Below are 17,627 nucleotides of genomic sequence, written 5' to 3'. Positions count from 1 at the left end.
ATATATATATTTAATTAACATATCCCAGGATTTGGTCAGGAAAGGGCTCTTATTTCCTAGGAAGACGATTTCTCTCATGAAACAAGCGCTAACACTTCTGGCTCATGGTTAAAGGAACTAGCATTTCTTCATTCTTTTAACAAACCTATGTCGATCACCTATGATGTGCCACAGTACTAGCTACTGAGATAGAATGGTAAATAAGGCAGAGGAGGTCCCTCGTCTCCTAGAACTCACACCAGGGAAGGCAAGCAAGTGATAGATCATTTCGGGCCTCAAGGCCAAGTTAAAGATTGCGGACTTCAAGTATAGCAAGAATGCATTAGAGGTATAACCAAGAAAGTGATGTGACACAATTTACATTTACAAAGAACTCTCTGGCTATTGTATGGAGAATATGGATTAGAGGGGTCTGGAGGAGAATGAGAGGTGCAGAAAGGAGACAATTTAACTCCAGGTTAGAGATGATGGTGGTTTGAACTAGGTGATGAAGAGAAGTAGATAATTTTAAGGTGCATTTTTGAGATAGGATGGATAAGAATTGGTATCATGTATCAAGGGTGACTCTCATATTTCTGAACTTGAACAACAAGAGAACCGAGGCAATATTCCTGAATTCCAGGGAAAAATACAAGACCGCGTGGTCTTAATATGTCCCTAAGGAATATGCCGCCTCCATGCTCTTCTTCTGGAGTGATGGTCAATTCATTTTCCTATATTTGCACTTTATTTGAATACCATCTAGTCACCAACTTGTCTTTATTCCTGAGTCAGTTTCCCTTCTGAAGCTAATGCTAATGTCTGCTTCTATGTCTTTAACCACCTCCATTTTCTTTTAATGATCTGCTAACTTCGAGCTTATTAAGAGTATTCTAAACTTTATATTCAGTTTTTACATATTGTTGCTACATTGTCTCATTCGTAGATGTGGATTGTCAAATGGAAGTAACCAAGGTGACTCATTGGTGGTACAATTCTTTATAATATAGAATAAACTAGAAGTTTTATATTTTGTTCCCAATTAATCTTTTTGCTATCATGTAGAGTCACTAAATTTTCACTGAGTTTACACTGGTCTTTTATCTCGTTTACCAGAGATAGTTAAGTGTTGAAATCAGATAGTGTGAATCTACTTTGTTCTTTTACAAGAATATTTTGGCAAATTTAGTGCCATTAATTTTAGAATAAGCTTGTCGATTTCTCCAAAAAAGCCTCCTATGACTTTGGTTATGATTTCTTTGAATTTACAAATCAATTTAGGAGAGTAGATTTATTGAATCTCCAGTCCATAAGCCTGGTTTATCTCTCCACACTTGTCTGGTTTTATATTTAAAGAAAGTGTTTTTCTTGGAAATAGCATGTTCTAGGTCTCGCTTTTCAATCCAATCTGACAACTTCTGCCTTTTAAGTGGATTGTTTATTTGATTTACATATAAATACTGACATTTATGGTTGAATCTAAACCTACCATCCTGGTATATATTTTCTATTTGTCTTATCTGTTTGTATTTATTTTGCCTTTTGTTCCTGCTTTTCCTTGGTGAATGGGATAATTTTTGGTATTCCATTTGGTATAAGTATACACGCTTTTATATTCCTTTTCATCTCTTCTATTGACTTTTATTTCCTCTATTGACCTCTCTTGTGTTTTATGTGAGTGTGTGTGTGAGAACGTGATTTTTCTACAAATAACATATATTTTTAACATATCTATTACCTCACGAACAATGAAAGGTATTATAACAGTACAACTCCTTATCCACTCTCCAACCCCTTATGCACTTGCTGTCATATATTTTGCTGTATGTATACTATAACACTATAATACATTGTTATTATTTTTGCTTTAAGCAGTCAGTAGTGCTTTTATTTATTTGGGGCTTTTGTTTTATTTTTAATTGTGGTTTAAAAAACCCACATACCATAAAATTTACCATCCTAACTATGTTTAACTATGTATAGTTTAGTAATTTTTAGTATATCTACATCCATCAGTGGCTTTTTTTTTTTTAACAAATACATATATTTACTCACATATCTGTCCTGTCTAGTATTCTTCATTCCTTTCTGTAGATCTAGCTTCTATCTGGCATTATTTCCCTTCACCTGAAGAACTTTTAGTATATGTTATAATGCAGGTCTACTGGAGACAAATTCTCTCAGCTTACTGAGAATCAGTAATTCTTTTCCTTTCTTGTAGTATGAAGAATTTAACAATTTAACAAAGTCCTTTTGGCATCCTTCTTCCCAATGTTTATTGTTAAAATCTGAGATTTTAAAATCTAAATATTATAACTTAAAGTATTATTTTTCTGCTTTCTTTCAAGACTAATTTGGACATTTGCTTTCAATTTGTAATTATATTTGCAATTATGTGGACATATTTTATGCTCATTTAATATGATTTTTATAGGTGTTTGAGTTTTTAATTCTGATTCATCTCTTAGTCAACTGAATAGGTCCTCGAACAATTTTTTTCAAGAAGTACCCATAAGTGACGTATTTCCTAAGCCCAAGCATACATAGGAATGTGTTTTTGTTGCACATCACATGAACAACACAGTAAAATTGTTTAATATTGCTTAAATATTGCTCCATTTTTTTCTTGGCATTTAGTAAGAAGTTGAAGAGAGGCTACTTTCATATGCCATTTTTAACCTCTAAACTCCGTACTTAGAATTTTGTCTTTGAACTAAAGATATGTTCTTCAAAATAAGAGTAATGTAAAACTTTTCTTTTCTATTAACGACATGATTCTACAGAATGAAATTAGTGATAACTAGAAAAATAACTGTAGCTATGAGGGTTGGGATAATATCTAACATTACTAAATAAATAAGGACTTTCCCAGGATTTATAGAATTTCACAGAAAGTTTATAAAAAAGTTCTTAGTCGTGGTCAGAAAACACACCTTTCTGAAGTCCAAATCATGTGTCAAGAAGGCTTTTATAATTTTCTTCTCTATTTTCCTAGCCATCAGAAGACTTTCCACCTCATTCAGAAACAAACCTTTAAAATCTAGCAGGCTACTAAAAGCATTACTTACTTCATGCCAGAATCGTCAGCTATTAGCAGTTGGCTCCTAAGACACTGTCCCTTCCCAATTGCTCTGTTAGACAAAAAAAACACATATTTTTGGCAGAAAAATTCTGCGTTCTCACCCTTATCCTTCTGCCAGATCCTGTGGCTTCAACTATTTTGAGAATGATAGTGATTTTATTCAACTTATGTCTTTCTTGCATCTTCAAGTACCTCTATCAACCCACGAACTATTTCTCCTGAGATTAATTCTCCTTTATCTGAAGCTATTTCTTGTGCTGACTGTTGCCAAAGACAATTTGAACTGTCGCCTGTTACTCTGCCTTCGGAGTATGACTCATACATTTAGATACCACTCATTTTTACAACTATCCTAAAAGTTGGAAGACACTGACACCAAATTCTTGCCTCATATTATCCATTTATCTAGCCAGAATGTCAAAAACTGATATATAACTAACTACTCAAGCATGAATCGAGAAAAATGAGATTTTACCCCCTAGAAACAGCCTTAATTAACCTCTGGCTCTTGGATCTTGGAACACATCGCCTTATGGTCCCCAGACTAGTAGCTTCTATATCACCCGAGAGCTTGTTAGAAATGCAGACTCTTGGGCCCCACTCCTTACCTACAGAATCAGAATCTGCATTTTTACAAGTTCTGCAGGGGCCTATATGCAGTTTACAGTTTGAGAAGCACTGGTGTCTAGAACAGAGCTTCCCAGCAGGTATGCCAGGGCATGCCGGTGGTGGGAGTGAATGACAGGTGTGTTCTGTGAGTTGTTCTCTGCCCTCAGGGCAGCCAGAGGAGCCTGGAAAGGCTGCAGCCCGTCTTTTGGTTGCCTCTACAGAGAGCATCTCCCCCACTTACCTCAATGTACCTGATAGCGGAAAGCCTGAACACCTGCTGAGGTGGTATATCTGAAGTAAATGTTCTCTATACAAAGACTTTCAATCTGTTTAAAAAGATGTTTGTGGCCCCAAATAGACACAGCTGTGCCAAATTTGTTTCCTGAATTAGTGAACTGCCTTGATTCCAAAGCACCTCTGTATTTTTATGTCTTGTAAAAGATTGATGTTCTTTCTCAAAATCAGGAGTTTGATGGTCATGAGGATGCCTAGAAAAAGTTCCTGCCTTTTGTAAAGACGCCTTTCTCTTAAATAAGTGCTCTCACTTATTATCTCTCAGGGAAATTTAACAGGGCAGGTTGAAAACGCTTTAACTGGCCATTTCCTTCCAATTGCAAACATTCTACTTGCATGTCTCAAACTCAATGTGCCCCAAATTGAGCTATAACCTTCCCCAACTCTGCTCCTTTTCTGTTGTTCTCATCTCCTTGAATGGCACCATCCTACGATTAATTGGACAAACCAAAACCTTGGGGGCCAACCTTGTCATCTCCCTCTCCATCATGTTCCATAACTAGCACCAAGTTCTGTTGATTTTATTTCCTGAGTTTCTCTTGAACCAGCATCTTTCTTCCAATATCTTCCATTACCTGGGCCAAGATAGCATTCTCTCCTTCCTAACTGGCCTCCCACCTCCACTCTCATCCCAACATAATTAACTCTAAATGTAAATCTGATCACATCACTCCCTTCCTTAGCGCCTCTTAATGACTTCCCCTGGCTTTCAGAACAAAAAGCAAAATTCGTAACATGGTCCACAAAGCCTTGCCTTGTCTGGCACCTGCTGACTCCATTTGCCTCGCTTTCCCCCGTGCTCTGTTTTGCTTTTTGAGATTCAGCCTCATCGGCATTCTCCTCTCTCTGTTTCCTCCCACCACATGGCTTTGCACGAAGGCCTTGCAGGTCCATGCCTTCGCACTTACTATTTCTTCTTACTGGGATACCCTCCTCCCCTCCTAATTCTTTTTGGCCTAGTTAACCTGTTATTTATCCTCTTTATCTCTGCTTACCTGACCCCTTTTTGGAAGAGTTTTTTCTGATACTCTAGACCAAGTCAAGCTCCCAACATTCTTCCATTAGTGCCGTGTTCCTCTCCTTCCTAGCATGTATCAATTTATCACAGCTTTAATTTTTCATTTTTGTGGATGATCATGTGGATTCTTTTTCCCTCACAAGGCTGTATACTCTAGGAGGACAGGATCTGTTTCTCATTTGTTTCTCTTTGGGGCCCCACTGCCCAACACTCTTCCCGGCACATAATGGAGGTTCAAAAATATTTGTAAAATGAATGACTGCTCGCCTTTTTTTTCCAGACTCTCCCTCACAGAATGTCTTTTACCTGATTCAGCTGTGGCCTGTCAAAGGTTTACCAACGATTATTCCTTGCTCTTACAATTCTTACACTGACATCCAAGCTTATCTAGTTTTTTATTTCCTTTACACGTTTTGATGGTTCTCCCGCAGGAGGCCCAGCTGGAACCTCAGGGGATGGGGCTTGGGGGAGGTGAGCGTATTAGAAAAAAGCTTGTCTAGGCAATTCTGATCCACCACCCGCCTTGTAGAGACAGGGCAGGAGAAAGCTCCTCTAAACCTCAGGATAATTACCTGGGGTAAGGAAAGACATTCTTCAAAGTGCTCTTCCCAGGAGTGCTACTCTTCATCCTTCTATTCCTCTCCTCCCTCCCCCGCTCCCTCAGGCTTTTATAGATAGCGGATTTATAGAGGAAATAGCTGCCTTTTTTGCATATTGATTCATTTGAAAGAGTAGATCTTTGGAACTAGAGAAATGGCCACACTGCTTTTAGCTTTCTGTAAAACTGTATAACACTTTTCTGGTGTGTGTTTATTCTCTACCCCTTGAGCTAAATGTGAGGCTGAGTGGTAATTGCCTGTGTCTCCAGGCGAGTCCATTTCTCCCCAGGTGAACTTTTAGGCTCTGAGGAGCCCTGAGGTGTAATCTTTACACAGCTGCCTTGGCAACTGAGTTCACCAATGTTTGCTGTACGTCCAAGGACAAGCAGGTATCCACAACTGTGGGTGTTTCTAACAAATTTCCCTCTCAAATTGGCACATTCTCTGTGAGCTTTCTAGACTTCACAGTGTGTCTCACAGTTTGGGAACAATTTCCGTCATCATCTGACTGGCAAGTACTAGTTCTGTGGCAACTTGTGTCTTTAAAATAACTTCATACACAATAGGGCACAGAGGTCCAAACTGCTTCTGATGCAATCACTTAAATACACCTTCCCCAAATATTCTCAGCATAGATCATCTTTAAACACATTCAGAAAAACATCATGTTATCACTTCTTTGGCTTGTTGGGGACACTTAAGTTATTCATATGTGCAGATAGGTTATTTGAAATTTTTCTATTCTAGATTAATTTACCTATTCAAATCTGTGTTTCATACAGACTTCCATAATGTTAAATTCTTTTTTATTCTTAAAATGTTCTGTCAAATTATCCATGTTCTATTAGGCTGGGTGGCAGCTTTGTAACTGATTTCCCTGCTTTTAGAATGACTAACTTTCCTGGTTGCCCAGGACTGAGAGGCGTTCTTAGCACCTGAGATTTTCAGTGAGAAAACAAAAGCCCAGATCTATTGGGACAAATTGGTCACCCTACTACCATTTCTGCCCTTGATAGGGGAGCAAGGAGAGCCAGTCAGAATTAATTATTATTCCCTGTGTACACCAGTTTATTGGTTGGTAGAAATTCCCCGGAACCATCTCTCTTTCTCTGTCTCTGTCTCTTTCTCTGTCTCTGTCTCTGTCTCTCTCTCTCTCTCATAATGACTTTACTGAGATACAACTCACATAGCATGTAATTCACCCATTTAAAGTGTGTAATTTAATAGTTCTTAGTGTATTCACAGAGTTGTGTAATCCTCACCACCATCTTAGAACATTTTCATAACTTTCCACATGAACCCTGTACCCATTAGTACTCATTCCTATTTCCTCCATCCTCTCACTGCCTGGAAACCACTGGTCTGCTTTGCCTTTTCTGGACATTTCGTATAAATTGAATCACACAATATGTGGCTTTCTGTATCTGGCTTCTTTCACTGACCATAGTGTTTTCAAGATTCTTCCACGTTGTAGCACGTATCAATTGTTCATTCCTTTTTATTACTGAATTATAGTCCATTGTGTAGATATACCGCATTTTATTTATCTGTTTATAAGTCGATGGACATTTGGGTTGTTTCCATCTTTTGGCTATTATGAGTAATGCTGCTATAAATACTTATGTACAAGTTTTTGTGTGAACATATGTTTTTAGTTCTCTTAGGTAAAATTCTATGAGTAGAATTCCTGGGTCATGTGGTAACTCTATGTTTAAACTTTTGGGAACTTCCAGAGTGTTTTCCAAAGTAGCTGGAGCATTTTACATTCTGACCAGCAATGTGCGTAGGTTCTAGTTTCTGCACATCCTTGTCAACACTTGTTATTATCAGCCTTTTTTATTCTAGCCATCCTAGCGGGTATGAAGTGGTATCTCATAGTTTGATTTGCATTACTCTGATGGCCACAGATGTTGGGCATCTTTTCATATGCTTATTGCTAAGCTTCTTAAATGGAAAATTATAATAAACATAAAGGATATTTGTAAAAAACTGATTATATGTACTAGGTAAGATTTTTAACTAAATATTTAAATAGGTTGCCCACAACAAATTATTACTATCTCAAATCATTCTACCAGGAGGTAAATCTCCAAGTTCTATTTAAACCATCGACTTTTCGTCACGACTATAAATTGTCCCAGTGTTAGACTCTCTCTCACCTGCTCCGATGTTAGGCCATCCTCTGCTCTCTCCATCTAGCCTTGTTGCCCACATAACTGTCTTCTCCCAGAGCCAAGGGACTGTGTGTTCTCTGAATGTAAGTCTGGATTTGCATCCCCGGTGCTTTGTTGATTAACTTCTTCAAAAGGCTGGATACCCAGTCATCACTCCTATTATTTGAGTTCTATGGTTTTCCTGGGCACTTTACACACTCATTTCTTCCTTTTCTCTTCCCTCTCTGATTTAATGCTACTTCTTTCTTCTTTATCTGTTTCTCCAATTATTATTATATATTCTATGTTTGTTTAATTTTGTTCATTTGTCTGTTTGTTCCTTCATTCCTCCCCTAACAAATTCTAAAATGATCCAAGGCACTCTATTCCATCTCCTGTCCTTGCCTGTGATGCTCCTTTCACTAACTGTTTTTTTTTTTCTCAAGAAGCCCCATTGATTTGGTAGAAAAGGATAGAAATCCTAGCAAGGCTACCAAGAAAATAATCTTTTTCAGAAAACATTCTTTCTGCAATATGTTTTGGAACCCGAGAAAGGCAACTAGTAGTTTTCTCTAAGGGGGCCGTGGCCACAGCTTTAAGATAGTGATCAACAGTATCTGAAAATTTCTAAGACGACCCCACTCCCTTCATCGATCAACAGCTACTAAAAAATACCATTTCAGCATTTTAAATCCACTATTACCTGATATGTATGGGTCAAATGGCCACTACCTTGGAATTTGGAAGAGAGGATCAGAGTCATAACAATTAATAATAATAAATGTGGAAGGCACTATTATAAGCAGTGGAGGAAGAATAATTCTACACTGCCCCCAGTGTAAAATCAAGTATTTTTATTATTTTCGTGTCATTATTCACTTTATAAAGAGATTTAACCCAGCATAGGTTAAATCTGAATGTGGTCACATTCAGATACTAAAATGGTCCCTCATTTCTCCTTTCTCTGCTTTTACAACAGCGATGGCCCTGGGGATATAGCATTTGGGACAACACTGTCATTTTCAGCTCTGCCCAAAGGGATCTGGGGTCCCCACGAGTAGGATAGCAAGGTGTTGGTTAGTTTTTCTGTTTCAGAGCGAAGGGGCCAGAGAAGGAGGAAAAGTTGAGGCGGGCAATCAAGCAGGTCCTGAAGTGTGATGTGACGCAGAGCCGGCCACTGGGTGCTGTCTCGCTGCCCCTGGCTGACTGCCTGCTCAGCACGCTGTGCCTGGACGCCGCCTGCCCAGACCTTCCTGCTTACCACTCAGCCCTCAGAAACCTCAGCAGCCTGCTGAAGCCAGGGGGCTACCTGGTGATCATAGACGCCTTGGAGAGCAGCTACTACATGATTGGCGAGCAGAGGTTCTCCAGCCTGTGCCTGCGCCAGGAGGAAGTAAAGGCTGCTGTGAGAGAGGCTGGCTACACCATCAAACAATTTGAGGTGATACCTCAAAGTTATTCTTCCACCAGAGCCAACAACAAAGGACTTTTCTTCCTGGTGGGGCAGAAGCTGAGGAGCTCCGAATGACACCTTGTGATCCCAATTAAAGCAATTCCTCTGATTTACCCATTTGACTTCAGTTGTTGTGCTAAGTAGAGGTTAATGGCTGGGGCCTCAATGGTTCATCTAGGACAGGGTTGTAGCCATCAGTCAACCGAGGAACAATTGGTTGGCCAACTAGTCTGTGTCTAGTCTTCACTGCCTGTGATTACAAAAGAAAATCTGATTTTCCTTAAGCATTCCAGTTATGATGGCTCAAGCCCTCACATCCCTATAGAGAAGTGCCTGAAATTGTTTAGTATTCATTTCCTAGAGGGCCTGCTGCCTCCTTCTCTCCCAGGAACAGGCTTCTCCTGCTCTTCAACTGTTGCCTTCTCTGGAGACTCTGTCCTCTGCTGGGGTCCACTAGTACCACCACTGCCTCTGGGGGCAGAGAACAGCTGTCCTCTTTGCTCCAAGGTCCTAAGTATGAAGCAGGCCCTTCTCTTACTTCCCTCAATACACCTAAGCCAAGGCTGTGACTTTTACCTGAAGAGAAGTTAGGAGTTAGCAAAGGAGATAACAAACACTATCTTATAGCTGCTATGAGAAACAGGTGTCTTCAGAGCCCACATCCTTAGAGGGTCCTGGAAGGTAGTCTGTTGGCATAGCTCTTGACCAAGCATCTACTTGGAGTTAGCTTACATCCCATGCCTACCCTCTCTGGCTCCTAAACCCCATCACCACAATGCTCTAAAACAGAGATTAACAAACTATAGCCCATGAGCCAAATCCAGCCTGCTGCCTGCTTTGTGATGTTTTATTGGGACAGAGCCACAGCCATTCATTTATGTATCGTCTGTGGCTATTTTTGTGCTATAATGCCAGCATTGAGTAGTTATGATAGCAACTGTCTGCATGGTCTGTGAGGAATAGAGTGAAGAAATAAAACAGAGTCACTGTGGTCAAGCTGCTAAATTATTAACTTCAAGTGGGCTGAGGCAGAGGGAAACAGTTATTTTTAAGTGACTCTAGGAACTTGAATTTTTGAACTTCCCAGAACTAGATGCATATCAGTGCTTTGAGCATTAACGACCGGTTGTACATCAAACATCTAGTTAACCATCTGAATGACCCCAAAAAGAAAATGTTCCATCGTCTAAACCACTGGACATCTGACAATTACCACCACACATATGACGATTACCATTTGAACTGATCTGAGGGAGAAGAAGGTAGAACTGATTCTTCTCAAGAATGTACTTTCTACTCTGAGAATCCTCATCTTTTCCTTTTGGAACACTCTAGATATTGCCTAGTTGTGTTACTGATTTGTAAATCCTAAGACCCTTGAATAAATCATTTATTTCTAGCCAAAACTCCTAAATCTTTTGAGCTCAGTTAACATTTAGCAAGGTCTAGAAAAGCTATTATTTAGATCATTACAGAAAAACTTTGCTGACCCCTATCCTAAAGGAGAGAGGAATTTCTCTCCTCACCCTAGTCTGGTGCCCATCTCTCTAGCCTTCATTTCTCACCCCAAGATTTCCCTCTTCCTAGGATTACTGACAGTAGTCATTTCTGCTTTTCACTAGGGAGAGTCTTTCTTCCCCATGCCCCCCCACATGAATGGACAACCACATCAGAACACAAGTCTAGCATAAGTACATTTTTTGTTTACATGGTTGTTTAGGACTATAATGTCCTAACACAGGACATTTTCAATTGTTCAAGCTCATAGGACATTCACACTGAAACAATATTCTAACTTGATTACGATTTGTAAAGAGTCCATCCTGAGGGACTCTAAACAGGCCAGTCCTGAATTGAACAAGCCAAGTCCGGCTCTGTTCCTTTAGCAGGTGGGGATGATTGGGGCTGCACATCCTTTCTGCAAGCAACTCCTCCCAGAAGAGCACTCTTAACCCCCCAGGAGCCAGCACCAAATCACTTGGTCACACAGAGAAGTGACCAAGTCTTTAGAAATAGGGTTCTTTCAAACATGTGCAATGGACTTCACCAACCCAGAACAAAGGCCACAGCTTCTTTTAAAACATCTGTATTTGGTTACCTCCCCAAACAATGTCCCTTGCTTACATTTGTATAACCAAACAAAAACTCAGGTATTCCTTAAAAACAGGATTTCCTGGTTTAAATTTCTTTTAAAAACAAGCAATCTCTTTTTAAAACAAGTTGAAAATGATAGATTTTCTATTTTTACTTATGAAAGTTTGGGAGTGGTGGGGAGAATCTGAGACTAGATTCACCACAACAACTTTATAAGGCACAGCTCCTTTAGATTTCCCAGCTCTTTGGCCAGACATGGAGTAGGCCCTAGGACAGAGCAGTAAACAGTGGAGGTAAGTGGCCTGTTCTCAGGATATATTCCAGAAGAGGGCATGGGGTGTAGGCAGGTAAGGAAGATAATCAATAAATAAGACACTTTCTGATAGTGATAAGAGCTATGAAGGAAGAATATCAGGATAATGAAATGGAGACTGTCTGAGTGACAATTGAATATCTAACTAAAAACGGTTTATTAATCTCATTAATAAGAAATACAGGGGTAGGCACTTCTGGGAGGGAATGGGGTGGCTCAACAGCACCACCAAGCATCGCATCCAAGTAACAGCCGCCTTTCTTCTCCACTTTTGCGGCCGAGTGGGATTTTCACGGGAGAAAATCTTCAGAAGGCTCCAGCAGAACTGGGTAACATGTCCACCTCTAAACCAGTTACAGACAAAACAAAAAAGACACAGGGCATGTTCCTTAAGATTTGTTATATAAAGGAATAATGTCTTAGATAATAACAAAAAGAGAAAAGAAAACTCACTGGATTCAGTGGATGAGCCAGTGTGTCTCTCATTCTAGCGATCCCTTTCTCTTTTTCTTTTTCTTTTTTTTTAGCTACACAGATGATCCTATTTTCAAATCCTGGCTTTGCCACTTAGGAACTGTTTCTCCTTGGGCAAGTTATATCACCTCTCTGCCTCAGTTTCCTCATCCGTAAAATGAAATTAAAATAGAACTTCTTGACAAGAGAATAAAACTAAATGGCCATCTATAAAAGACCTAGAAGAATGCTTAGATAAGCACATAATATTTATTTATTGTCAGCTATAATCATCATCATCATAATCTTCACCTGTGATATCAATTGCCAAAGCAGCTGAGAAAAGATGTCTTGGTCTCCAAGTAGGAGAGAAGATTTCAGTTCTGGGCTGCAGGCATCTAGGATCTTCACTGGCATTGCTTTCCAGGGGGGCTCTGATAAAACTCAGTTTCTATATCACATGCCACCAATTCCTTTCTCATTTAAGCAATAGTCAGTAAACATACCCTTTTCTTTGCCAAGCACTGGGAAGGCAAATGAAACCGCAATGTCAGCTGGTTCAAGGGTTCTCATTTTTGCAGACACAGCAACACCCCAAGTGCTTCCACGTACTTCTGAGGGCAGTACCTCAGCCTACAGCAGAAGTCTCCATGCAAAATCTACCCTGTTCAACCTCTCCTGCTCAGGCTATGCTGCTGTTGGTCTACATCCCCAGCCCGTAGATGCTAGGGAGGGGATGACATGGTCTAGCTTGAGAGAGATACTGTACATATATGTATGTATATATATTTATATATACATACATATATTTGTATACATACATACAATGTATGTATACATTGTATGTATATTTGTTATTGGATCATTATATAAAATGTATTACTGTACGCTATGATCAAAAATGTTTGAAAGCCACTGGACTATATTCTGAGCTTCTGGGACTCATCTCTGATAGCCAACATTTTTCTTTCAAACAGAGATGAAAGGCACGGCCCTGTTCTTGAAGAACTCTGAGTCATTGGGGGAAACTGACATGAAACTGACACGCAAATAGTTAAAATCTGGTGCAGTAAGGACTCTGAGATGAGTTAGCACAGAGTGCAATGGAGGGGGTTGTCAAAAGAGGTGGCATTTGCTCTGGGTCTTGTAGGCCGCACAGGGGTTTAAAGAGGAACTGTCACACTCCCTACAGGTTTGTTGTCTGAGCGAAGCTGGGACCTTAGCAAATATTTGGCCGCTTGTCTTTCGTTTGCTTTCCCTGAAATCAAACAGACCAACCAAGTCACTAGCAAACTCTGACTAGGGATCATTCTGGTACTAACTTATCAATCTCTTTGACACTGACCCAGCGCAGGAATTTTTTGGTCACTTTCTGGGGAAATGTTCAACAGTTTCACCCTGAGCAAACTTTTATGATGCAGGAAGCCTGTGTGTAAAGTCCGGGACAATGACTTGGGAAGAGAAAGCTATTAAAAAGGCTGTTCACCCATTTGGTGTCCTGTAGGCTGACCAGCCCGGTCTTCGTAATTCCAACCATCCGGCTGTCAAGAGTAATCAGAGGAGATGTCCACGATGTGACTTACTAGGCTGATCCTCGAAAGCTCTGACTGACCCCTCTAATTTTAGCCTCCGCCAACTCAAGAATGCGAGGCAATCATTAAATCTTAGGAAGACTGGGAGGAGGTGGGGAAGGCTCAGGATTGCTGGACAGAACACATGTGTGGATCTTAGCCTTATCACTTCATTGCTATGAAAGCATCATTCCACCTTTCTCTAACAATTACTTCTCAGGACTGTTACTAACAGGTCGAATGAGATACATGTGAAGCCATTTTGCAACTTGTTAAGTGATATAATAGTTATTAAATAACTAATACTATTAACCCGTTTTAGGACAGCCACGAGGCCACATGATGTTACATTCATTAAGATTCCGTTCACAACCTAAGTATAGCCTTCAAAAACTCTTTTAAAGGCTCCTCAAAAGCTCCGTGTCATGGAGAGGCTCCAGCCATGACTAGAGAAACCTGTTTTGTATATACTTTATATCTAAGTCAGCACCATAGGCACCTTCATAGCTATTCATTCATTTGGCAGATATTTGCTGTGTCCCTGTTGTGTGCCAGGCATTGAGTTTTAGGGCTGAGGATGCTATGCTGAAGGTGATTACAGCCCCTGGCCTCATAGGATTATATCCTTGTGAAGGAGACCAGAAAGTAATGCACTCTTACGGAACCTTACAATAAGTACTAGATTTTCTTTTGGTTCTCAAATCAGCCAGTTGGGAACATTTGCCCTTTCTGAAAGAGCCTTCTGAAATGAGACAAACCAGGCCTTTCTTATAGCTCTACTTTCCCATTTATAGGTCAGCTTTGCTAAGGGGGGCGGCGGGGAGGGCGCTATAGATAAGATGTTTAAGAAAGTTTATCACAAAGACAAACACCACCGTGAGTAGAATCACTCAAGCTTTCTGCTTCTAATTTCCAATGGAAGCAGCAACTTAACCTTTCGGAGTCCGCCATTCTCTCTTCTCCCTTCCTGGCAAGTTTTGCCCTGAATGAAAATGCCTTCCCTGGCCCTCCAATAACCAGCAGAGGTCGCACGTGACTCTTGTTGGAGCCCTTCATTCCTGAATTTGCCCACTTACATAGCAAGAAATTTAAATTGAGTTAAACCTTTCAAAACAAGGAGCCTCGCTGCAGTATTTCCTTTTGTGCACTCCACTTATGAGGCTGCTAGGGAAAGGGGATATGGAATCCAGCCTATTTTTCTTTAACAAAAAATGTATAATTATTTTTATAGATACATACATTTAAAAATCTCTCCTTAAGGTCTATACACAAAATGCAAATTTTAATAAACCATGCAGAGGCTCTTGGCCAGATTAGCATAAGAAATGTTAAAAATTAGATTATGCAGTTAACTCATCATCATCTTCTATTCCCTGTTTATTCAAAGAAGGAAAAAGAAATTTTCGTGCTTTTTCAGAACCCAGTTTTTTATTATTTAAAAAATGAAATCTTTTCCTGGTCGTTGGCCAAACCACAATGCTTAAAACTTTATTTTTTTACTTTAATAGAGCCTGATGAATTCAGAGAAAGAGTTGGGGCCGAATTTCAAACCTTCAACAAATAATAATCAGTTAATATTGCTTTTGTTCTGATTCAGTGTTGAAGACCAGGAAATGATTTCTTCCCTGGCAGTTTACTGTCATACCCCATTTTAGGGAAAAGTCCCTATACGCTTAAACAGAAGAGAGGTTAGAGAACTATGAATAGTAGTTAGGATGCTCTTCAGAAAGATCAGTAATAGCAGGAAAAACCCGCATCAAACCCTACCACCCAAGTGACCGGTATCCTCCCTAAGACCCTGGACATAAACGCTCCATGTACAATAAGAGGTGGAAGATGTTCCTAGAAGGAAGAGGGTAAGCTGTTAGTTTGTTGCCCTCTTTTTTCTCAATGGTCAATTTCTGTCCCTTCTCACTGCCGTCTTACATTTGTTAAACACGATGGAAAGCCCGGTTATTTGATGTGACCCTTGCCCTCATAGAATTTATTATCTTATTTGTGAGTTAAGATTTACAAAATAAAAGTCAAAATCTCCTGTTTTATAGGTCGTCAGTGCCGAGCTGATCGAGTAGGGAAGGTGTAGGTGGGGAAACGCCCAGCTGGAAGACTGCACGAGGGGTTGACATGGGAATGAAACGGCAGGCACCGACTTCAGTGCCGCGCGCTTCTGCTGCGCTTCGTCTTTTGCTCTCCAGGGGACCACGTGGGCTTTTTTACATGTCAGAGAACAACAGTGGCATTCAGCCACACATGCGTGATACAATAAGCTGAGTCATGCTTACATATGATTAGGTGCAGGCACCCTACAACATTAATGTAACATTCTAAATCCGGGGTCCTGTTCCTTGCTGTGAGCCTGGATCACAGCCAGACCTGGGACCAGCCAGGCCTGGCGCCCACATAGGTGAAGACATTGAAACTGATCTGGGGCGAGGAACTTCACCTTTCCATGCCTCAGCCTCTACTGTTAAATGAGAGGCTGAATTAGGTACCTATGAGGCCCCACATTTTATGATTCGTGATTAGAGGACAACACTTGTTAAAATAGAATTCTCATGCGTGCCACCTCCCTAATCCCATTTTTAAACATTCATCTGGAATTGGCTCAAACCCCTATTGTTCATTCAACCCATGATTCCTCTGTTTCAGGGAATTTGTGGGGGCAGTGACTTGTATTTCCCCGGGTGACCCCTGGATCTGAGCTCCCACTGACACTGAGTTCTAGCTTGTGAATCATCTCACTTCAAGCGTGTGCTGATCCTTTTCTGTATCACTTGAGCTCTGACAAGACTCATCCTGACCCTTCATCCTCTGAAATTCTACTGGCCCTAACATATACCAGTGTGAACTTAAGCTTCAAGACAATGGGAGGGGTTCATGCTATAGAACCGCAGCAACTTAAAATACTCAGCGCCCTTGTTCTTAACCTTCTGGGGAATTTCTCAATGACTCACTAGTTCGAATTGCCCTTAGCCACGTTGTTCTGCTGTCTCCCCTCCCTTCTCTGGTCTCCAGCCCTCTCCTCACTGGCCTTACTCCTCCCTCTGACCCCACACCAAATTCCCGTACCCATCTCTTGATCTCACTTGTTTCTTCAGGTCTAGACCACACCTCTGGGGTTTCACATCCCTCAAGTGTTCAGGGTGTTTTCCTAAAAAGAAACTTCGGTGCCTGTATTTAGAATTAGAAAATTTACCCCTTTTGCTTAATCAGGGGATTGGGCCTTAAGCTTTCACCCAAAGCAAAAAAAGGAAATATCAGTTACAAGGTTTACTATACTTATACATTCAAAACAAACCAGCTGTTACTTGGCATAAGCACAACTTTTCCTGGCACTGAAAACTCTCCCACCGTTCACGATAATGGCAGCACAGTACAGGTGTTGCTCTCACCATCGGCCTCTACTCTGATATGCCCGGCTCAGTTCAATTAGCGATTGTAGCTTTTAAGGACTTTTTTAAAGTTTGAAACCTCCAAAAGAGAGTTATTAATTCCTGCACGCAAAAAGCTTTTATCAGGTGTCAGGAACGGTTCTAAGCACTGGATAGAGAGGAACGTAAGGCAAACGTGGTTCCTGACCTCCTGGAGCTTACAGCATTGGTGGGTACGGATAAGCACAAATGGGCTTTAACATGTCAATGCGACGTAGATGGGAAAACAGGAGAATCTAGGCTAGTCTTGAAAGGTTGGCAAAGGCTTCCTGGAGGAAGTGACGCCTAAGATGAGGCTAAAAAGGAAAGGAAAATTTACCTGTGAAAAAAGAAGGGAAACTAGTTCTGGGCAGAGAGAAGAGCACGTGCTAAATGCCCAGAGGTGAGAGGGACAATGCAGAGTTAGCGCCTGCAGTAGATGCTGCGAAGCCCCACCCAGATCCGCTTCTCCAGGTTAGCAAGGCTGTGAGCTTGGGCTGTTAAGGGCTCACGGCTGCCCCCTTCTCAGGAGAATTGCTCTTAGCTGGTAGGAGGCCTCTCATCTGGAAAGCCACAGGCCATTGCCCCCTCCCACATCC

General features: G+C 40.7%; 1 protein-coding gene across 1 annotated transcript in view; it reads left to right on the top strand.

The window, feature by feature from the left end:
* Positions 1–9,302, top strand: part of NNMT (nicotinamide N-methyltransferase) — an 11,207-nt gene extending 1,905 nt beyond the window's left edge. The window contains exon 3 of the mRNA XM_006912840.3: positions 8,830–9,302. Within this exon, the coding sequence (XP_006912902.1) occupies positions 8,830–9,262 (433 nt within the window). The 3' untranslated portion in view covers positions 9,263–9,302. The remainder of the gene's footprint in view (positions 1–8,829) is intronic.
* The last annotated feature ends 8,325 nt before the right edge of the window (positions 9,303–17,627 follow it).

This window comes from Pteropus alecto, unplaced genomic scaffold (genome assembly GCF_000325575.1).
Source record: "Pteropus alecto unplaced genomic scaffold, ASM32557v1 scaffold224, whole genome shotgun sequence".
In the NCBI taxonomy this organism is placed as follows: domain Eukaryota; kingdom Metazoa; phylum Chordata; class Mammalia; order Chiroptera; family Pteropodidae; genus Pteropus; species Pteropus alecto.
This window is presented reverse-complemented; position numbering and strand designations above follow the sequence as displayed.